Source organism: Taurulus bubalis (assembly GCF_910589615.1).
Source record: "Taurulus bubalis genome assembly, chromosome: 20".
Lineage (NCBI taxonomy): Eukaryota > Metazoa > Chordata > Actinopteri > Perciformes > Cottidae > Taurulus > Taurulus bubalis.
The window spans coordinates 12,407,931-12,429,874 of NC_136608.1; the positions used below are offsets into that span (position 1 = coordinate 12,407,931).

Consider the following 21,944-nt stretch of genomic DNA (forward strand, 5'->3'; position numbering starts at 1 on the left):
TCACGTGTGCATGACGTCAGAACAAGTCGGACACAAATCTAACCGGCATGCATTGCGCGCCGATCGCCGCCGCGCAGAACTGCCTTATCTCGAACGAGCCTATTGTTTTCAACTTGCGGGAGTACATCACTGAAAAAAGGTTGAGAACCACGAAACATGTATTGAACGCACAATAACACTGGTGGCGCTGTCTCGTCTCACGTGTGTTTCAACTGAACAGAGAAGAAGAAAAGGGAGGAAGTCGTGACGAAAACAAAGATCATTTATGAGTAGTACGTCTCACTCCTAGAAAAACCTGCCCAATCTTTGATAGTAAAAGAAAAATGCAGCGAGATGGCTCATAAATCCCATGCAATATTTGGCCACGGGGACCACCAGCATGCCATGCTCATACCAAAACCGTGATTACCCATTGATGAAGTAGAAGTAAGACTTTTGCTAAAGATTGTCCATTTCCTGGGTCCAGATCTTTGAATCTGCCAAATCCACCAAGTTTAAATCAACTTATTGCAACCGTGTAACGAGTTTTCCAATCCCAAAATAAACATTGGCAGGATAACAGTGTTTGTCAGTGCTTTCCAAAACGGTGTCATGTGACCTGTGGGTATTATGGGAAGTGTAGGATTCAGCATGCATTCAGCTTGACCCATTTGGGCAATATGACTATTGAATATTGAATAGTAGAATATTGAATATTCTTTGTTGGAAGAAAAACTTTTTTCTCTTAATCAACTATACTGTTTCACAGTTATATTATTAATCATATACTTTGTAAAGGCCTCCATTAGGCTCTCTGTGTCAACATGTTTTCTCTGTCCTTTGTTATAGTTTTCCCTCAGGTCAAGAAAATGTCTGGCTTTAAAGCTTTCTCTCTGTCAGGGATTACAGTGTATTCACACACACCGCCAGAGACCAGTCATCATTAGTCATTCAAAGAACATGTTTCATGTTTAGAAATAATGTACCACTAGTTGACACAAAGTAGCAGTTTTATACTTGGCTGATTTGACCTCTCCTCATGTTAGTGCCTGCTTCCTCTTCCCCTGAACAGCATGAACCCCTCACTAGTAAAATTATAATAACTTTATTTATATAGCACCTTTAAAAACAAAGTTTACAAAGTGCTCTTCAGAGAAGCAAAGCATAGTCATACATAACGTCACTACCGGTAAACATAAAAGGGCCATATTTGATTAGCCGTGAAACGTGAGTATTTTTGCAAATTTACAGTGGGGATAATTTTATTGGGCTTATAATGAGATCATTGCCCCTAAGAACTAACTTTAACATGTTCTCTCTATACATACATCTCCAAGAAATACTTTTTTCCACATTGGTATATTTGTCAAGAAAATATGGCCATGTAAATATGCAGATTACAAATTACAATCACAAATAAAGCTACAATAAATAACTGAGTAAACGCTGAAATAACCAGTGAATCCCCTTTTAATGAAAGTGCTTGAAAACAAACCAACAAAAGCTCCAGGTCTGCCTGCTTGTTCGTCTTTGGTTTCTTCGACAGAGTCAAGCATCTTCTCATTCAACCTCTTCGCTCTCTCACCGCCTCAGGTATCATAATCACTGAGTATTCGAGATATCACTGCGCGCGCAGTTCGTGGCTATTGCCCTCGTTAAATAGATCCATAACTGAAGGGAGGTGTGCGCATACTTCCTGAAGATACTTGGAAGCGGCTACCCTTAACGCTGCTATCACTGGAGATATGTGGTTGCCGTCTTGTTAGCAAAACGCAGGCAGAAACACGGAAGGTACACAGCAGAAGAGCCAACGTCACGTCTGCTTTGACGTTATATGTTACAACTTGAAGCCAACTCGAGGTAGGCGCTTCATCACGACCCACTTGCGTTTTGGGTAAGCTAGAGCGACTTGGAGATAGCAGCCAATGTCTTATTTTAATTGTATTAGCTTGCAGCCAGCGTACTGTCAGCTAGGGTAGACGTCACGCTGTGACAGTCACTGTCCCATGTCCCATGTCCCTCTGTGACGTGGCAATCACCGATTAATTGATAAAGGATACATTGTTTTATTTCTGCAGGTTTAAAACAAGCAAAACAAAAATCTTTTGGATAAGTGGCTGGAGGATAAGATGGCCAGGGCTGGAGGTAATTAAATATTGTCACTGTAAGGTGATGCACAATAGTATAACACGATGGGGAATCTGTGTGTGATGTTTAAAACACATTGTCCTGTTTGCCTGTTCATCATTCAGGTGTTTTGAAGTTGGCAGTGGTCGTCTTTGTATTCCTCCTCGTTGTCTTCATGACTTTTCAACTGCTAGAGATTAACATGGATTTCACGTTTCGCAATGTTCTGTGTGAGTTAACTTATCTTTCTCCATTCATACCCACATGTTTGCCTTAAGGCACGGATGTTTACACACCTTCATTTAAATGACCACTGGAAAAACCCATTTAATAAAGACTTTTGTTGCTTTTCAGCCAGATCTATGCCACCGAATGAAGCCTGTAAGTATGTTTTGAATCATTATTATTTAATTTTTAGCACCAGCGACGGTGACACTGGTATTCTTTTTTTCATTAACGTATTTCGATTTATTTATCTTCTTTATTGCAAGACAAAATACACACTTGTAACAGAGCAGCATTGCTGTGCAAGACAAAAGACCAAAGGGCAACGATAACAGTGAATACAGGCCTGCTAAGGACATGTCAGTAGTGTGATGTGTGGATTTAATATTGGTGTGTTTGTTTGAGTTCTTAACAGTCTCGGGTGAAGTCCAGGGTGGATATGAAATCATAAATATTAATAATGATAAATATAATTTTAATTGGTATTATTATTATTATTATTATTATTATTATTATTATTATAGGACTACGGGTATGATATCGTCTGTGCGATTTAAGAGAGAAAGAAAGGAAGATAAACAAATAGGCAAAATAGCTAAGAAAGAAAAATGCATTAAATAAAATACAAAATATGACATACGTGAGTATTTAGGAACTGACGACATAAAACAATGTAAACAAATGAAAGATGAAATATTCATGCCAAAATAAAAGAAATAATTAAATGAATAACAAAAGAGAAATCCATTGTGGATTTATGTTTTAAGTTTGTAATACATCTAATGTCCGTAATAAAAACAATGGCAAAACATAAACATGTGAAAACGACAGAGGTTTAAAAGAAGATGGATTGAATATAGCAAATTGTTTCTGCAAACTATACCGGTGAGCAGTTGGGATCAAAATGACGGCTGAAACCGAAGACGGCTGTGGGTTTGCAAATAAATTCCTTTTTGTTAGAGCTCAAGCAACCGTGATCGGACATGCTTCTGTGATCGGACCACCTGTTTCCTGATATTGCGCTTCCTGATGCCCGTTGTATAAATGGAGTTTTCTATTCACAGCCCCAAAGCCAGCCAGGTACAAGTGTGGGCTGTCCAAGTCCTGTCCACACGGACACTTCGCCTTCAGGATGGCGAGCGGAGCGGCCAGTGTGGTGGGACCCCGAATCTGCCTGGAGGACAAATTGTAAGTGAAGTGGCTCCTTGAAACCTTTTGTAAACACAATACATTACATTTAGCTGACGCTTTTATCCAAAGCGATTTGCAATAAGTGCAATTCAACCGCAAGTACAAACTCAGAACAACAAGAATCAAGGAAGTACAGTTTCTTCAACAAAGTTAAACCACAAAGTGCTATCAGTAAGTGCCATTTAAGTGCTACTTAAGTGCTACTACGGCGCTACCTTCCCTATTCAAGGTGTAGTCGAGACTTTCTGCTGTCCTGATGTCAGTGGGGAGCTCATTCCACCATTGAGGAGCCAGGACAGCAATAAGTCGTGACTTTGTTGAGTGTTTAGCTCGCAGTGACGGCGCTACAAGCCGATTGGCAGAAGCCGAGTGGAGCGAACAAGCCGGGGTATACGGTGTTACCATGTCCTGGATGTAGATTGGACCTGATCTGTTCGTAGCACGGTACGCAAGTACCAATGTTTTGAAGCGGATGCGGGCAACCACCGGTAACCACTGAAGGGCGCGGAGGAGCGGAGTCGTGTGGGGGTAAAGACCAGTCGAGCTGCTGCTTTCTGGATTAGCTGCAGAGGTCGGATATCACTAGCAGGTAGACCTGCCAGGAGGAAGTTACAGTAGTCAAGGCGCGAGATGATCAGAGCCTGTACGAGAACCTGTGCCGCCTTCTGGGTGAGAAGGGGACGTATTCGCCTGATGTTGTACAGCATGAACCTACAGGAACGTGTTGTTGCGGTGATGTTGGCAGTCAGGGAGAGTTGACTGTCGAGCGTAACACCTAGATTCCAGCAGTCGAGGTCGGTGCCAACACTGAGTTGTTGAAGGTAGTAGTGAGGTCATGGGTGGGAGAGCCTTTTCTTGGAAGAAAACACATTTTAATTCATACGCAGCACTAGCGAACGACAACTAAAAAAGACAAGACTGCCGATTTTAGCCACAATATGCTGCACTTGAAGATGACAATTGCAGTTCTGATACTGATTTTGATGAAAATATATATATATATATATATATATATATATATATATATATATATTCATTCATTCATTCATTCCTAAAGAGGACAATAGTTGCAGTCATAGCTGTTTGTGCTCATGTTTGATAAAGGAAGCAAAATGACAATGTGTTTACATACCCTTCCCGGGAACTGCTATCTTGTCAAACACATCTTATTTATGTAACAACTACCCCCTCCTTTAGCATTTAGAAGCAGGATACAAACAATAAAAGCGGTTATAATGTGGTTGTGTGCACATGTTTAGGAATATAAACAGTTTGTCAACTACATTACTTCACCTATGAAGACATTTTATATAATTGCACTCATTTTTACTATATTGTCATTCACCATCTGTTCATACAGCCGTCTGCACGGGAGACGTTGTTAACAAATACATGAACAAACACTGTTTGCTTCTAACAAAAGCTATGTTGTGTTCCAGCTTCTAAATGCGACATGTACGTGTGACGGTGTCCATGAAGGCTTCATTCTCACTGTCCTCTGTTCCGTTTCAGAATAATGAGCGCGGTGATGAACAACGTGGGGAGAGGAATCAACATCGCCCTGGTTGACGGTAATGCTATCCGCTGTATTCCACACCTTGAAGTCAATTTGACTAATCATACAATGGCGTCTGTTTCAAAAGCATATGCCTACCTGTAATGGATGGCAAAGAACCACTCCCACGATTGTGTACCTTATGTAATTAAAGTTGTGACTTAACAAAAATGTAAAAACTGTGACTCTCAGTTGTACTAAACGTTAGATTTGTGTTCTAAATGTGATATTTTTTCACCCACAGGGAGAACGGGGGAAGTCATTAAGACTGAATTTTTTGATTTGTGGGTAGGAGGTACGAGCATTTCAAAACCTTTTTTGATTTAGACATTACTAAAATAAAATACATGCATTGTGTTAACCACATGTTGCCTTGTGTAGATGTGGCTCCCTTCATTAAATTCTTGAAGGGAATTTCGGAAGGGACAGTCGTGATGATGGCCTCATTTGACGATCTTTCAACAAAGTAAGGCCTTTTTCCACAGCAGCCCTCTCGCTTACTGATGCAGTTTAGCTCCACATGACTAATTCATTGCTTTAGTTATCTATAATATTTTCCGTGTCTCTGCTTCTTGAAATAATGTCTTTCTTTTGTTCTGTAGACTCAACGATGAAGCCAGGAAGCTAATTGCTGATCTGGGCAGCTCAGTTATCACTACCATGGGCTTCCGTGATAACTGGGTCTTTGTGGGAGGGAAAGGCATCAAGACCAAGAGTCCATTTGAGCTGGTAATATGAGCCACACATCTACTCCCTTAGATGAACTATTACACCGTTTGTAAGCAACAGCAGTGTTCTTGTCTTTATACTATTCTAAATATTTAAGGGAACAATATGTTCCCCAATCAGCCTTCCATCAGTTAAAACTAAAATGTATTCTACCAGCACATCGCCGGCACATAAGCCCGATAGTAAAATATCAGAATTCACCCCCATCAACTGAAATAGAGCTCGGCGATCAAATGAGTGCTTCAGTAGTTAAAAGGAATTTGTTGGTGAGAATGCAGCCAATTCCAATATCTTTACACAAAGTGGACCTGGTAACCTGTCAGCTGGGCATTCAGCGTTCCTTCATACTCAGGAAGTTCACATCACGGTATTTTGTAAGATTCTGGCAGTTTCACGGTACATCACTGAGTAAATCATTCATTTATTAACGCCGAAAAGGCCGGCCAGTCAACTGAACAGCTGTTCACCGCTCGTTTTTCAGTGTGTCTTCTGTTCGGTCTCTTCCTGTATTAATTGTTGTTATCGCCATGACTCCATCTCAATACACGTCAGAAAAGTAGCTCCGACCGCTGCGTCCTCAGCGGTGAACAATATATTTTGCTGCCTGCCGAAGAGCGACAACAGTTGTTACGGCTATGACTGTATTTGAATATTTCATACCGCATGAACATTTTAAACCGGCATACAGTGTGTCCCTCTCTGGTATTTAAGAACACTCATTCTTGTTCTGTGCTGTGAGAGTGACTCGCAGCCCTGGGGGAAATCACTGTAGGGCATTGTGTTGGAAGATCTGGAGCTTCTGAAAATGATATACCTTGCCAACATGCACATTTCAAAACCTCTGACTGTAAAGCCACAGAACGAGTTTGAGCCCAACTCTGTTCATGGCAGTTGTTGGCAGAGTATTGTCCTTGCTGTCTCTTTTTATATCTGTTTAATTCACAAGACTGGCACACTCTGCCTCATTGCATCATAATGTGGGCTTTATGATTTCGTATGAGACACAATGTGTTGTGTTTTGTGTTTACCTCCTCAGCATATAAAGAACAGTGCAGACACCAACAAATTTGATGGATGGCCCGACGTCCTGGAGATGGAGGGCTGCGTGCCTCAGAGGCAGGACTGAACTGAGCTGCCGCTGTAAATGTCGTCCAACCCGTCCTACAGACTATCCTTTATGAGACTTTTGGGCTGAGGTTGTTTTTAGAGCTGACAGCCACAGGCTTGTTATTCACGTTTGCCTTCTAGAATTAAAAACCTTTAAGAAGATACGGCAAGATAAGAGGAGCGATGGCAGTCAGACATTTGCTGGATTGTGAAGTGTGGACCTGTTGGCTTGCATTTCCTATTTGGATAGTGAATTGTAGAAGGAAGTAATAGGTAGAGTGCACTGATATCATGGACCTCCATTTGGTTATTGGCGTACTATCACACTTTCTATTTGTTTCACCCCCAGACTTGGCTCTGATAGTTTGGCATAATTGCACTTTTGCTGATAAAAATGAATATCATAGCCCTGATTTTTGGAGGGCTGAGTTTCCATTACCTGTTCCTTGCCTTAATCTCATTCTCTTATTCCTGTTTTTAAACGAACCGGACTTTGTGATTCCTTTTCTTCCTTTCAGAGACAGCTATTTTTCTAAGAATATTATTAGTAACAGGGTTTGAGGATGCTTCTTGTAATTGTATTGTAACCAAATGTACCAAATTCACTTGTAAATGAAATGTGTTAATATTTGTTTTGAAAAGAATTTCAAAGATCTTAATTTAATAAACATTGTAACAATAATATAATGTGTTAAATTAAATGATATTGCTAGCTGCTATGTAGTTTTTGTTATGTGTATGTATCAGGGTAGGAAATTTACATATTTTTTAGGGGGCAATTTTTGCCCCCAATGTCTGAAATCCAGGGGCATTTAAAAAAATGGGGCATTTTTTTAAACTTGAGAAATAACATTTAACCTTTGTTCAAAATAATAAATATACTTATTTAGGCTCACAGTGCTTCCCCTACCATTAGATTAAATTGTTTCTATAAAGCCAGATCACAACAGAAGAAATTTAAGGTTCCCTTTCCAAAAGAACCTTGTTCTTTATTAAACAAACTAAATGGCTCTCCTTTTGAAGTACTTCCTACTGACAGCCCCCTCTAGTGGTGGCCATGGTGCCAATGCCATGGTCAGCTCTCTGTTTCATGAATTCATTTTAAGGCAGTGGAGCAAGTCCATGCAACACCTTATACATGAGAGAAGCATATTTCACCATTCATAAATTCTCAGAAAAATTTAACATAAGTTAGAAAATAAGTTATATTTTGTATCAAAAACTTGTATGGTGTATTCTATTGATTTAAGTGTTGTTACCCCTGTAAGAGACCAGTTGGTAAAACACTACTCGATGTGTGAAAACAATTATTGAGTGTAAACAATGGCCTAATTTTGACACCTTTTTCACATCACTTTTAAAAAGGTTAATGTATTTGAACACTTTTACAATATCAAGCTCCTCCACTCACTTTGCAATGTGTCACCTTTACTGGTTGTTTGGTAAACATCATACACAAGGATTAAGGAGTCTTCTTGGACATCTTTTGCACATAAAAAATAAACTGCATCATCCGCATTCATTTGAATAGTGATGTTTGGGGATGTTGGGTCGGTCATTAATATGTAACACAATTAAAATTGGTCCAAGAATAGAGCCTTGTGGGACTCCTAAGGGTCAGTCAAAGTAAGGAGATTTGGTGCAGTTGACACAAACACATTGCTTTCTATTGGATATGATTTCATCTGCATAGCTTCTTCAGAAAAAAATAAATAAGGTGATTTAGACAAAAGAACCTGCTTGTCGATGTCCATGTTTGTGTTGAAATGGTACATATTGTAGTTTTTAAAGCTCCAATAAGTATGTTTAGGTTGCTAGAGCCACTTCTTAGGGCGGGCTCTTGCTGCTAACTGGCAACCAATCAAATGTCACAAACCTGTGCAGCTGTGTTTGTAACTGTAGTTTCTACAACGATAAGCTCTTTTCCATCACTTGAAAGACTAGTAAGCACATGTTAGCCAGTGAAGGTCATTTTGACCGTTTTGTGCAGAATATTTTAGTTCTAAATCAGTTCAGAATATAGCGCTTTTTTTTCCTGGGTTTTATAATGAGCGAGTAATTTAATCAGGTTTTCTTGTGCTTCATTATGTTATGCATATTTTGTATAATTTCGTATTTTCTACATTTTAATTTGGACATTCTTAAATTGTTGACTTACAAGTAGTGCAACTGTGGAATAAACGGTATTCGCTGCAGTAGATCAGACACATTTAAAGTCAACTTTTCAAGAATTGTCTCGCAACACCTTCCTCCGTCCTTCATCATCGTGCCCTCCCAGTCTTTCTGCTGGTTTTAATATGCTTCAAAAGAAAACGCCAATGGCCCATGTCTTCCAATTTCACTCTATTATGCTGTCATGTTGTGCAAGAAAGTGATTCCTCGTTGCAACATCTGCTGTAAGGGAATCGCTTGTCTTTAAGTTGACAGCCAGAGGGCGCCATCGTCTCATTTAAAAATGGTGCCCTGTGGTTTGTACTACAGTTTGTGCAGTAGGTGTTGTGCTTCAGTAATACAGTGGATCTCTCCTTAGAGTCTGTTTACTAAATCAACAACATGATCACCTGCTCAGATGTCGGATATCATTAGTGAACATCAACCTGTGGCCTGTGTTGAATAAGAAGTTGGTCTAATTTAAACATTTGATGTGTGCCTATTGCATAATGTCAATGCCAGACATGAGAAAATGACCCAAATAATATGCTGCGAGTATCAATGGAGAGATTTTGTGGCATTAATGCTGTGTTTGTGGATACAACCTACGCACCAACCTCTCAACTGCACTCAAAATATACATCAACAGTGCAATATTTCCGTCTATATTACCTCAATACTCACATGGCGCACTAATCCGACAACTCTGCCATGCACTTTCACTGTCATTTGTGTGTTTTTAGTCAGACAAATAAGGGTATGTTGCACATGACTCCTCTCAAAGTGTCCCTCTGCCAGGGGAGTGGTGACCTTCCTCATTCCCCTCAACACAGAGAATGAAATGAAAAAATGAAAAAACACCACGATGCTCTCCCTCTGATCTCATCTGAGCCCCATGCGTGACATCCCTCTGACATGTTATATCCCCATGTGTGTTTATATAATGGAGAACATTTGTTTGGAGGCCGTTCCAGTGTGTGTATATATATATATATATATATATATTTTTTTTTTTTATTTTTTATTTTTTTTCATTTATATAATCTATGCCTAACATTACATATCCTTGCATGCTTCCCTTTACGTGGGCCTCACATATGAAGTCATGTTATGCCTGCGTGCAGTTAGAGAGCTGCGTGCTTGGGATGCTTTTAAAAGTGTGTGTTCGTGTAGGCTGAACCCCTTCTGAGCGCCCATGTTTCTGCTAGCTGGGAGACAAAGTGTGGGAGTGAATCGTCTCCAGCTCGTCTTATATAAGACACGCTATATACGATGCATTATGTATGAACATAGAATATCTCCCGTCCCATAAACCTCTAATGATGAGACATTTCGTGGGGGCTTGAGGGCAAAGCTGTATAAACTCAGGAGGACTATGAGGATAACATGCTCTCACGAAACAGGAGAGTTTTTATTGTTGTTGTCGTTGGAGAGAACACGTTCTTTTCGTCTTCTGCATGCTCCGCAAAATAAATCTGTCCGATAAACAAAACCGCTTGCCTCTCACAGAAACTCTTATGACCTCATTCCCCTTCGCCTCGGTTTGACCTCTGACCCTTTTCACTCCATGACCAGGCCCACTCTCATGCTCCAAAACAACCCCTCTGCTCAATTTAGCATGAACCTTTAGATGTAAATGCATTTCCTGCTAACGCTGTCGTCCCTAGTTCCGTGACGAAAAAAACACTCATGACCTTAAATGCATGCTGACCATATCTCTCACGGTGACTGTAAAGAAAACATTACCGGCCGGGGGGGAGGGGGGGGGGGGGGAGGAGGGAAGGAGGAGGATATGTCACTCTTACCTGTCTTAAAAACTTGAGAGCCCTGCTAACCCCAGAAAAGGCCCTGCCTGCATCTGTCTCTGCACCCCAAAAGTGGCACGACTCAAACCAAAGCTTAGGAACATCAGTCATATCACGACCACTGGTGGCAAGAGGGCGACATTACAAGTCTGTAAGTATTTTTGCAATATCCTTTCTGGCCAGCAGTGGCAGCACTGAGCACAAAGCTGCTTCCTCACTCCAGTCTTTGTGTGAGGAGGAAACTTTGCGACTTCTTTTAGTGTTGCAGACTTTAATCCACTGACTTGCACATGTCATCATCAGTTTACTTGTCATTTCTGTGCAAACTGTTATACGTCTGTGACTGTTGAGGTGGCTTTGTCAAGCGTGAGAAAATTACATTTTGCATTCATTTGGTGGACACTTTTGTCCAACGCCTTGGAAGACAACACATGATATTGTACAATACAGATTAAGATTTTCTTAATCTGTATTGTACAATATCCATGTCATATCACGTAGTATGAATGAATTTCCTGGTTCATACGCATGGCTCTTTGTGAACTCCTATATTGTCTGTAGTGTTGTAACCACTCCCCTCATCTGTCTCTTATCTGATACTGGACCCCAAACAGAGCCTCGCCCTCTTGTTTACCCCCAGCTCTGCACAAAACCTTTTCCACAACGGTTTCTTTCAGGTTCCTCAACCCCCTACACTTAAGTCAAGACAAGTCACCAACATCACAAAAAAAAAAAAACTACCCCCAAAAAACTTTAGGGAGAACAAAAGAGGAGGGATTCCTCTTCCAGGACGGTTGCAATAGAAGTGGTCTTACAGAACACAGCACATTAAACATCGACTACACGTACAAGGCTTGATAGATGAATAGGGATAATGTGACAGCAGTTTTCAGCATTGTAGGTACGGTGCTGGAATGGAACAAAGTATGACTCAAATTTGTGGAACCCCTAAGTCCCTAATATCAAACTTGAAAGAGGAAGACTAGAAAGGTCTGCTCACCATTCAGCTACTCACTACCAAGTCAACTATAGTGGTTTAGTGAAGTACACCTATACATCTCAGCATTACCCCTACCGGGCTAACAATCTATCCATTCCGACTCATCTTTCTCGTAACGTCCTTGTGATCTCTGACTGCTTCATCCGTACTTAATTGGCGCGGCCACAGATTACTACGTTTCTTAAGCTCGGTGCCTCAATTCTAGGGGCTGCCCCCTAACTCTGAGACTGCATTGATTAGAAATGAGAAAAAAGTAGCAAGTCTAGTATGATATGGACTTAGCACATAAGAGTAATAAAGTGAATAAGTAGATGAGGGATTACAACAACATTGTGGGGAAGGAAATTTGTCGATCTCACAGAAATCACGATGGCCATGTGAGTCACGGCCTCAAAGTGTTTGTGCAAAAGGTGCAACGACCCCTTCCCCCTCAATCTCAGCAATGACCCCACTGCCCTTGTTTTCCGCCCCACCACCAATCCTATAATTGCCTCTCCAACACACCCACCCACCCACACACACACACACAGAGACAGCTGTTTTTACACTCAGTGTGGGTCTGTGGGAACTTCCTGCTGACCTCGGCACAGACAGACAAACACCAGGCCGGCCACAGACCCTTAACTGGATCGATAGCTGATCACATGGATATTTTCACACAATATTTCTAAATGGACACACACACACGATCAGAATCAATTCGACAGAACCATTTGCACAAAGAATCAGACAGAGGAACTGTGTGTTATGATAGTGCATGTCTTGATGTGTTGTTTTTCCCCACGCAGACCTTTTTCTAGGACAGCTTTGTTTTTAAAACTTTTAACATCGTGACTTGCTAAGTACTGAAAGCAGTAACCTTTTCACCCTAATGGCTTCCACGGTTAATACACAAATACACACAGGGTCCCTCTGGTCTTGTCTGTGAAACAAAAGTCTCTTTCATAGCCTTCGTTCTGACATTCTGCTCCTTCTAGCTCAGGGTCCAGGAAGTTGAGGTGGATCAGATCACTGCTGGTGAAAAATAGACACACTTCCAACTGGACCAGCTCCCTTCCTCCAGCTGCTGTTTCTTCAGGTGCAAACTGTGCGTTACAAAGTTTAGTTGTACTTATTGAGGGGATCATCCGTGGCTTTGTAATAACAGCGGCTTTGCAATATTATGTGGAAACCATTGTGAATATTATCTTTCTAAACAGCTGTTTAGTATTTATGCAGGTTTTCTACTCAATGCTTTCAGCAGTGCTTAAGTGTGGGTGTTCAGCCAGGGAAACTGAATAAAACACAATTAAATGTATTTATTTTGATTTAATTTCAGTTCAGGAAACAGAGTCAAATAACCAAAACAGGTATTGTTTGATTTTATCAAAAACATATAAAGAGTTGGACTTTAGTTTGAATAAATATACATATATATAATGATATACTTACGCAAGCATATTTAAATACATCCCAAGTATAAAGTGGGTCCTTCGCCACTCTAAACATGTAGTATGACTTAGTCTGATGTTTACAAAAGATACTGATACTGTAGGCATAAAATAAACTTAGATTTTGGTCTGTTTCTATATGTTGGGAGAGCTGTCCATCAGTTTGGGATCTAGACTTTGATTGTGTTGGACCAAAGTGCATTTTCTGCCTTTTTTTGTTTTCGCACCGACGGTACCTTAAGCCGTGCAGTCAGACATTACAGCATATAAAAGCTGTCTGAAAGAATATGGTTAATGCAGGAGATGGACTTTCACTCCTGTGACCACGAGTCTGCTTCATTCATTATGCAACAGTGCTTCTGTCATCCAGACAACACCTTCTTCTACTTTCCCTCTCTGTAAGCTGTGATTCCTTCACAGGGTAGTGCTTCAGGGCACCCGCGCACTTGTTTGCGTCAACAATATTAAGTTATTGCCATTTTCTGCCTCCTCAATTTGGCAGAACCACCCAGCCGCCTCATAAAAAGGTCAACAAGAACCCCAAAAAACTGATAATATGCATTCATGTTCTGCTTATTCTAGAGGCAATAAAAGGGAAGAGAGAGTAACGTCACGAGGGAGCGCCGGGTGACTTTTCGCCTGTCAACAACTCAGTTTGAGTCGATATGTGAGAGAATATCTGTGCGGCCCAAATCAATGACTTTGAGAGTTCTGCGTGTATGTGGTCTGTAAGTATAACGCGCAAAAGAAGTCACAGAATGATTACACGCTCACTCGCGCAGCCATAACCATGCCAGCTGGTGAGAGAGCAGCGAGAGCAGAAAATCGCTATATTTTTATGGCATGCCAGTGCAGCCCTTTTCCCATAAATACAGCCACCTCATGAATTTCATTGCATCAATTTGCATCTCGAATGCCCTTCGCTTCACAACAGCTACTCAAGAACAGCATACCGTGAAAACCGATGCGGCATTATGAGCAGCACCACTCTGAGCCGCTTGAATGTCATCGCAGTGAGCTCACGTCATCGCAGTGGGGCCAAGAAATGCATTTCTCTCGCTTCTCTCGGGTCGACCGTGTGGCCTTTTTTACGGCGCTGTAGGCGCGCTTTTATCACTCTTTGATGCTGATGTGTGAACGGAGAATAATCATCCGAGGACTCTGAGCGATGTGCAAGTCTAATAATAGGTCAAGAATGTATTTAGCTTTTCATTTCATGCTTATTTTTATACGGACAAGTATAGAGCATGATTCAATGCCACATACCGCAGTATTCACAAGCTACTTTCCAAAGTCTGTGCCAACAGGAAAAACCACAAACGGCACCAACACCAAACAATAACAACACAAAAGGATCATTGCTTATCAGTAAATGATTATTGCAGCGCAAACACAGATAGAGAAAGCTATAGCCTTTGAAGAAGATTTGATAAACACAAAGCAAAGATAAAGAGTATATGTACCTATACTGATTTAATTAACGTCCTATAGCTGCAGTGGTCTTTTGGGTGGAATTCTTGCTTTCAAAAACTTTCATCTAGAATCCCGAACTCAGGGAAGAATTTGTTGAATTATTTATTTCTGCCATTTTCTGCCTCCTCAATCTGGCAGAACCACCCAGCCACCTCATAAAAAGGTCAACAAGAACCCCAAAAAACTGCGCAGCCACAGATGAGAGCCAGCGGACTGAACAAGGCCTGAAGATGAAATCACGGCACACAGTTTTTCAGCACGTAGAACTGGATATTGTTCAACTTTGAACCGGTTTCCGCGCCAGCAGCCTTGGTGGTGCAACCTCAGGAACAACACGATGTGTGCAGGGTGTGCCGCGGGTCGGTCCTGCTTTTGTGATTCCACTGTAGGTCCATATGTGGTGAGAGGGATGCTATACATCCACACAGTGGATATGTTTCCCATTGTCCCTTCGCAGCATCGTCGAAATCGTAGCAGCATTTTGAATAATGTATCCTATTCCAGTTCACTTTAGTATGCAGGTATTACATAGTTTTACACTGAATTTTAACCCATTTTCTACTTTGTAAAACAAGGTGTGGATGGAAAATCACGTGAGCTGTGGGCTTGTAAAATTGTGAAAGCTCACTGTACTGCATGTTTTTTTTCTTCTCCTGGAACAAAGTGTAGTAAATCCCTCCTTGTGACCCTCTTTATCAGTTCAACAAGAATCCATTTTGAATTCACAACTTCAGAAACAACGTAAATTTTACATAAAGGCTCCATAACTCACATGGCATATAAGAACCAACGAATGTGAGCTTGGAGTCAAGGGAACACGATTCATGCAGATCAGTAAGCCGCAAGGATTTCCTCATATTGTACCACTGCCTGTCTTTTTTGGGCCACATGGTTGTCGCTGTCTTCAAATCCCTTACTCTGTGTCGTATGGTCGGAGGCACACGGATCAGATTGTCACACGAGGTGTTAAATGTAACAGTATGTGGCTATTTGAGAGCACTGTTAAGATGCTTTGATTCTCTTTCTGCCCTCTAATGTTCTCATGTGTTAAAATATGCACCGTAATAAATATACACTGTTACACATGATTATATATTGTCTTTGCTACATACGTATATTTATTATGTGGTGTTGCCTCCACTGCGGTTTTACTGTTTTTTAAACTATTTTCAAACAGATAAAATTAAATGGTTTCCATACAAGAACAGTTTTGACTGGAAAAGACCTCAAGAGTTGAGAGCAGATTGAGAAAACAAAGTCCACGAATGGCAGCCATGTTGCCTTACCATTTGTGCGTCCAACTGTATACGCTGTAGGTGACGGTATTTCACAGTTCTCCCTGATGTACAAACGCTGGACTGTCTGCTGTGTGTTTTTGCTTCCATAAAAGGATGCAGGTGTGTGGGTTTAACCTGCACCTATACACCTCATGGTATGCCTCAACACACGCACGCACACACACACGTATAGATCCCAAGAGAGTTGTGTTGACTGACTCACACTCCCAGGTGAATCTTGGAAAAAAAATAACTCAACCAGAGGGCCTTTGAGTGTCAACAGAGCTTCACACCTCCATGTATTGGTGTTATTTTTCAAGTGTAGATGCATGCAAAAATTCCCACACACTGCAACTTCCGCATGCTTTGTTTTGGAAATTATGTTCATATGAGATTTGAAGGAGAACTGAAAGTAAAAAAAATATATAGAATATGCAACCTGGTATGAAAACAGAGCAAGCTGCATCATGTGTGTGTGTGTGTGTGTGTGTGTGTGTGTGTGTGTGTGTGTGTGTGTGTGTCTACACAAATGCTTTAGGTGAAGCTTCACTGGAAAAAAATGATCTTTTTTGAAAAACAGTGGAGGTCACTGAACCTTCAGATGGTGTTGCAACCTCTCTCCTCAGGGGACCAATGAGAATCCAGAAATACCTGGTGATAGAAGGCCAGGGGAGGTGACGCATGGCTTGCTTGAGCAAAACAACTTTGTGTTATTGCATGTGCCAGAGGGTGTGGTCGAGGAAGAGTTAACAGCATCGATTGAGATAAACACACATGTGATTGGTCGGATGACTGGGGCATTGTCTCATCAAACTGGTTCCAAATGTTTTGAGGTTGTGCATGCAGAGTACATGTGCACCCACTCTGTGGATGTGTTTATGCGTGTGACCTATATGTCTAAAGTCTGTGTTTGGCTTTCATTGACTGCCCCATCGCCTGTGTGTACATCCACCACCACAGAGTCATGTGTGTTTCATTTCAGGACCGACACAATCCCTCTCAGATCATTTTTCATAACATCTCTGATCTCCTGCCCCTCGCGGTAAATGGCCTCCCATGTCACACGAGCCGCATGGAAACACAACACCATTTGGCCCAAAGCTGTCCAAATATGGCCCGCAGCCCATTCGGTCACGCCTATCCTTACCTCGAAAGGCTAGCACAAGAAATTGTCTATCATGTTGCTGATTCAATCAAGAGGAATTTCATTACAAGAGCACAACAAGAGGCAGATAATGGTTCCCATTTTCTCGGCTCCGTCTTCTCAAACTATTGAAGTTGTGTTTTTTTTCAATGCCGAATGTAATTACCAGCAGCACATCTTGTGCAAAATGCTAATGGCACAGCCATGGACAAAACCCCCTCTGTCTCTATCGGCTAAAGGCACGAGGAATGTTTTGTGAGCCGTAGAATCAACTCATTTAGGCTGCATTTGCCTTTATTATGTGACCTCAATATCAAGCCTATCATTTTCTCTGCCATTGTTCGAAACCCACCGCCCACTCTCTCCCTCCTCCAGTAATCTGCGTCAGTTTGCTGATGATTATAGCTTACTGGAAGAGATGTGGCTAGCTGTGAGCGCAGTCTCTTCGGTTTTGAAAAAGAGCAGGAAACACAAGAAGGCTTCCATTTTTTCATTTCTCCCCTAGGAGACAGGATTGAGTGGGTGATTTTGGGTTGCAAACAATACAGCTGCTGCTCCTCACTCCTCTGATTTCCTTGGTTTCACTTCCTGCCAAAAAGTGGGCTGCAGGGGCAGATGCTTAATGCTGTCATAATTTCATCCCCTTTCTTCTTTCTCACTCAAACAGTCAGGCATTCATAGACTCTCTCTCTCTCTCTCCCCCTCTCTCTCTCTCTCTCTCTCTCACTCACACACACACAAACAAAATAACTAACTGCCCACTTAACTGCTGCGAGGGGAGCAGTGATGATGGTTTCCAGTATCAGTGTGTGTGCCCGCCGTCTTCATAATGAGCGAATGTCTCCAGCACATATAGCGAATGTCTGCAGCACATGTAGTCTCTGAGGCTCTCAATGGTCTGATCCTGTTACGCTAATGGCTGCAGTCTTGCCGTCATTTAATGGCGTACACAGTTCACCAGGGACGGATGGATGACACAGGAAAGAACGAGACACACACACTTGCACACTAGCATGTCGCATGCGTGCACACAGTCTATGCACTTGAATTGTATGACGCAACAAAGGAACACATCTCCATTACTGGGGACTGTTACTTAGTGGGTCATTTAATCATAGAGATAACATATCTTGCACCTAACAAGGTCTGGCAGTGTAAAACCCCATGCAGCCCTTCTTCTTCATATCTCCCTGCCCTTCTCGCCTCGTCTTGGAAGACCACTTCATCATTTTAGACAATTGGCATGTGGACTTCTATATACCATTAGTTAACAGTATGTACTACAGTGCATTCCTGATTTTAAATGATTTGGAACTTGATGATCTCTAATTACTTTCAATCATAATGCAGATGATGCAGATGATGTGGAGGATATATACAAGAGGGTTTTCCTAATGTTTTGCATTGGCTTTTTTAGGGTGGTTGCAGTGTGCACACTACGCCTATATCCCTATTTTTTTTACTTTCTCGCTCCCTTGCCTCAGAGGAAGAGGAGTACATTGTTGTTGTATATTTGCAAAAGGCTGAACATGGTCACACAGTATTCCTCTGTCATAAGGGAGCGGCTGTACCCTAGAGGTGAACAAATAATAATCTCCCCAATTATGGTTGAAAAGAATACTGGCTGGTATGCAAGGATAAGCTGAAAAGATGTCGGGGGAAGAAAGCGTATTGCTTCCCTGTCCTTCAATAAATAATCTTGAACTCCACATATAATCCCTGATTGCTAACATTATTATACTGTTATTGTGGTGGGTAGCATTAGTGTAGAGCGAGGCACAATCAAAGTGAAACATAAATCCCATCCATAAGGTTTCCAGTTGTCTTTTAATGATGGTAATGCGTAGGGATGGGCTGCCGACTGTGTACGATATAATTGTTTGACAGTAAGCTATAACCTGTGTTGTTAGACAGAAGGTGCTCCTTCATTGGTGACAGAGAAACCATTGACTTGTGTTTTGCAAATGTTGACATAGTTAACAGACCCTGCAGGGAGAGGAACGGCTGCACTCAGGTCGTAAAACAGCTGAGAATGAGGAGGGGGCCTACCAGCACTTGGCCTAATAAACTTGGGTTGTGGTTTTGTGTACGTTCCAGTGTGTGAGTACGTGTTCCTCCACGTGCACAGTGCGTAGAAGCTATAGCACATAATGCAAATGCACATGCACTGGCAGATACAGCTCCAGCCTCACATCATGCCCACACCTCACATCTCCTCAGGAGTGGAGTTTATCAGGTGTCTGCGAGCCAGCACTGCATCGTTACAGGCCGTATAGAAAGCCCAGGCTCAGCTTCCTCAGCAGGAGCTCATTGTTACTCGCCCTCAGATCCTGGCTCACAACATTACAGCAGACTTCACAGGAACAACACAGAGGGAAGACAACAGAGAAGAACAGAAAGGGTGCCAAAAAAATATCAGAAAAAACAGTCAACAAACAAACAACACGTCGCCTAGAAATGACATTTATACACTATTTGTTATGACAGTTATGCTAGTAGTCTGAGGCTACTATGCCGGTAGTGTAACACAATCTCATGCTGTATTCCATGTACCTTGGACATCGGAGATTCGGGAATGATGACACACCCAAGTTGAAACTTAATGGGTTTCCTGGCTGGTTTGCTTCAGCTAGGTTAGCTACTGCTAGCAATACCAACAATGCATTGCGCGGATACTTTGGGCATACAAACACTATAGCAACATGTCCATGTATGATTTAGTGAAACACAGTAAGACAGAACAGAATATTACAACAGCAGCTTGTTTTACTATTGATGCAGCCATCTTGGATTTTAAGGTCGGGGTTGGTGGGATTTGTCTGACTTTCTGGGTCGGAAATCAACTTCAGGCTGCGATGCAGTTGAAATCTCTGCCTGGGAACCCAGATATTCTGATTTCCCAATTCAAATAGACGCAGCAGTAGACCAAAGTAAGAGGCTGATTTGCATTGTGGGTAATGTTGATAAATAAGAAAAATGTGTGGAATAAAAAAGATGATATCTCTGGTTCTGTTGCATCAATTTAGAAAACTGAATTTAGAAAACCTGCACATCTTGAGTCCGACATTCCCACTTTTAACCAGTGGAGGGCATTTATGCTTAATCGTGTTGTCTTGGGGTCAAAATGACTCATCAACACACATACATATACACTCGTACAAGGGTCATTTTGACCCCAAGACAACACAAGGGTTAAGTTGCTATGAGCGCATTATTATACAGGATATTTTAAGAAAACAAATGATGCCAGACCTATAGTCATTATGTTGATAGAAAATATAATCCGGTCAGCATTACGTTGCCTAAACAATGTATTGGCTGTTGCAAATTAGTTTTACTAAAACTATAAAACACTAACACCACCTGTTTCTGTGTTATGACTATATAAAAACCAATCATTGAAGATTTCTGTCTAAGGATGAAACATTGGCAGTACCGAGTCATAACACACTAAACCAATTACTTCATTTCAATCGCCATACCAAAGAAGGTGACGCTTTAAAGACCAGAATCACTATAAAAAGGTGAAGCATGTCGTGTACACATGGTAGTGGGTGAGCAGCTGCGGCGCTCACTTCGGTGACCTTTGACCCGGGTTAGTGTGCGCGGTTTCTAATTTAGTCCTCTTGATGGTCTGTAGTGGGGACGACCACATAAGGGCTTGTTTGTTTATCAGCTCTTTCCGACCCATGTTTCCATTTCCAAAGAGATATGCCTGCGTTATCAGGCTACTTAGCTCATCCAGGAGTCTTAAACACAGATCCTCTGTCTGTCACTCACTCAACACACGGTATTTGAAACCCCACTGCTATCACAGCTGTGAGTGTACGTCTGCTTCAGATTTGGAAAGGCCTCCTTCTAATCCAGCTCCATTGCTGATTAGCTTCTTTAATCGCCTTGACGCTTTTCAAAACAACAACCTCCTCGTTCATGAACTCGTTCATAATTAACCCTTTATACTTAGCGTGTATGTCCTTGTGAGAGACAGCGTTATTACCTAGAATGTTGCTAGTTAGTTTTGTAGATCATGTATGTATATATATATATATATATATATATATATATATATATATATATATATATATATATATATATATAGAGAGAGAGAGAGAGAGAGAGAGAGAGAGAGAGAGAGAGAGAGAGAGAGAGAGAGAGAGATATATGTGTATTACTCAAACCCCCTCCACTTCATACATTGTATAACAGGTGAGATTGCTTCCCAGTGATTATGTCGGTAGAACAAACAATGTCAAATCAAATTTGCTCAGGGAAAATTGACTGGAAAGTGGATAATGTTTGTATGGAGGGGGACGTGGAAAACTCCAGGTGGCTCATTCTCACTGATGCATCTGAGACTAGACATGAGCAGTCACACTTCAATGCACATAGATTGCATGTGACAGTAACACATTTGCAATAATAGCAAGCTGTTAATGCATTGCTTTGTGTGTATGTCAAATTATGTAATGTTTAAGATCCTTGAAACATGTTTTAAAAAAAGAAGCCATGGTGTGGGAAGAGGACTTTCAGCTTGAAATTGTTTATGCACAGCTTTTTTATCTTGCTCTTCCACATTCCTATCAAACTCCCATTCGCTGCAATTGCTCTCATACCCTTTCATTCATCAAATCCAGAGTCACTACGAGTAATGGTAATGAGGTAATGGGTGATGTCTGCTTCTCCTTCCGTTGCCTTTCCTTACACTCCCCTGTTATCCATCTTCCTCCTCCCTACCTTCTATTACACACCAG

At 41.4% G+C, this 21,944-nt stretch overlaps 1 protein-coding gene across 1 annotated transcript; it reads left to right on the forward strand.

Annotated features, from left to right (window-relative positions):
* Positions 1 to 1,716: 1,716 nt before the first annotated feature.
* Positions 1,717 to 8,557, forward strand: fam3c (FAM3 metabolism regulating signaling molecule C). Its single transcript, XM_079235915.1, has 10 exons — positions 1,717 to 1,839; positions 2,058 to 2,124; positions 2,232 to 2,336; positions 2,461 to 2,487; positions 3,396 to 3,519; positions 5,035 to 5,093; positions 5,322 to 5,372; positions 5,459 to 5,543; positions 5,680 to 5,806; positions 6,843 to 8,557. Exons 2-10 carry the CDS (start codon positions 2,109 to 2,111, stop codon positions 6,930 to 6,932), a joined length of 684 nt encoding a protein of 227 aa, XP_079092041.1. The 5' UTR covers positions 1,717 to 1,839; positions 2,058 to 2,108; the 3' UTR covers positions 6,933 to 8,557.
* Positions 8,558 to 21,944: the final 13,387 nt, after the last annotated feature.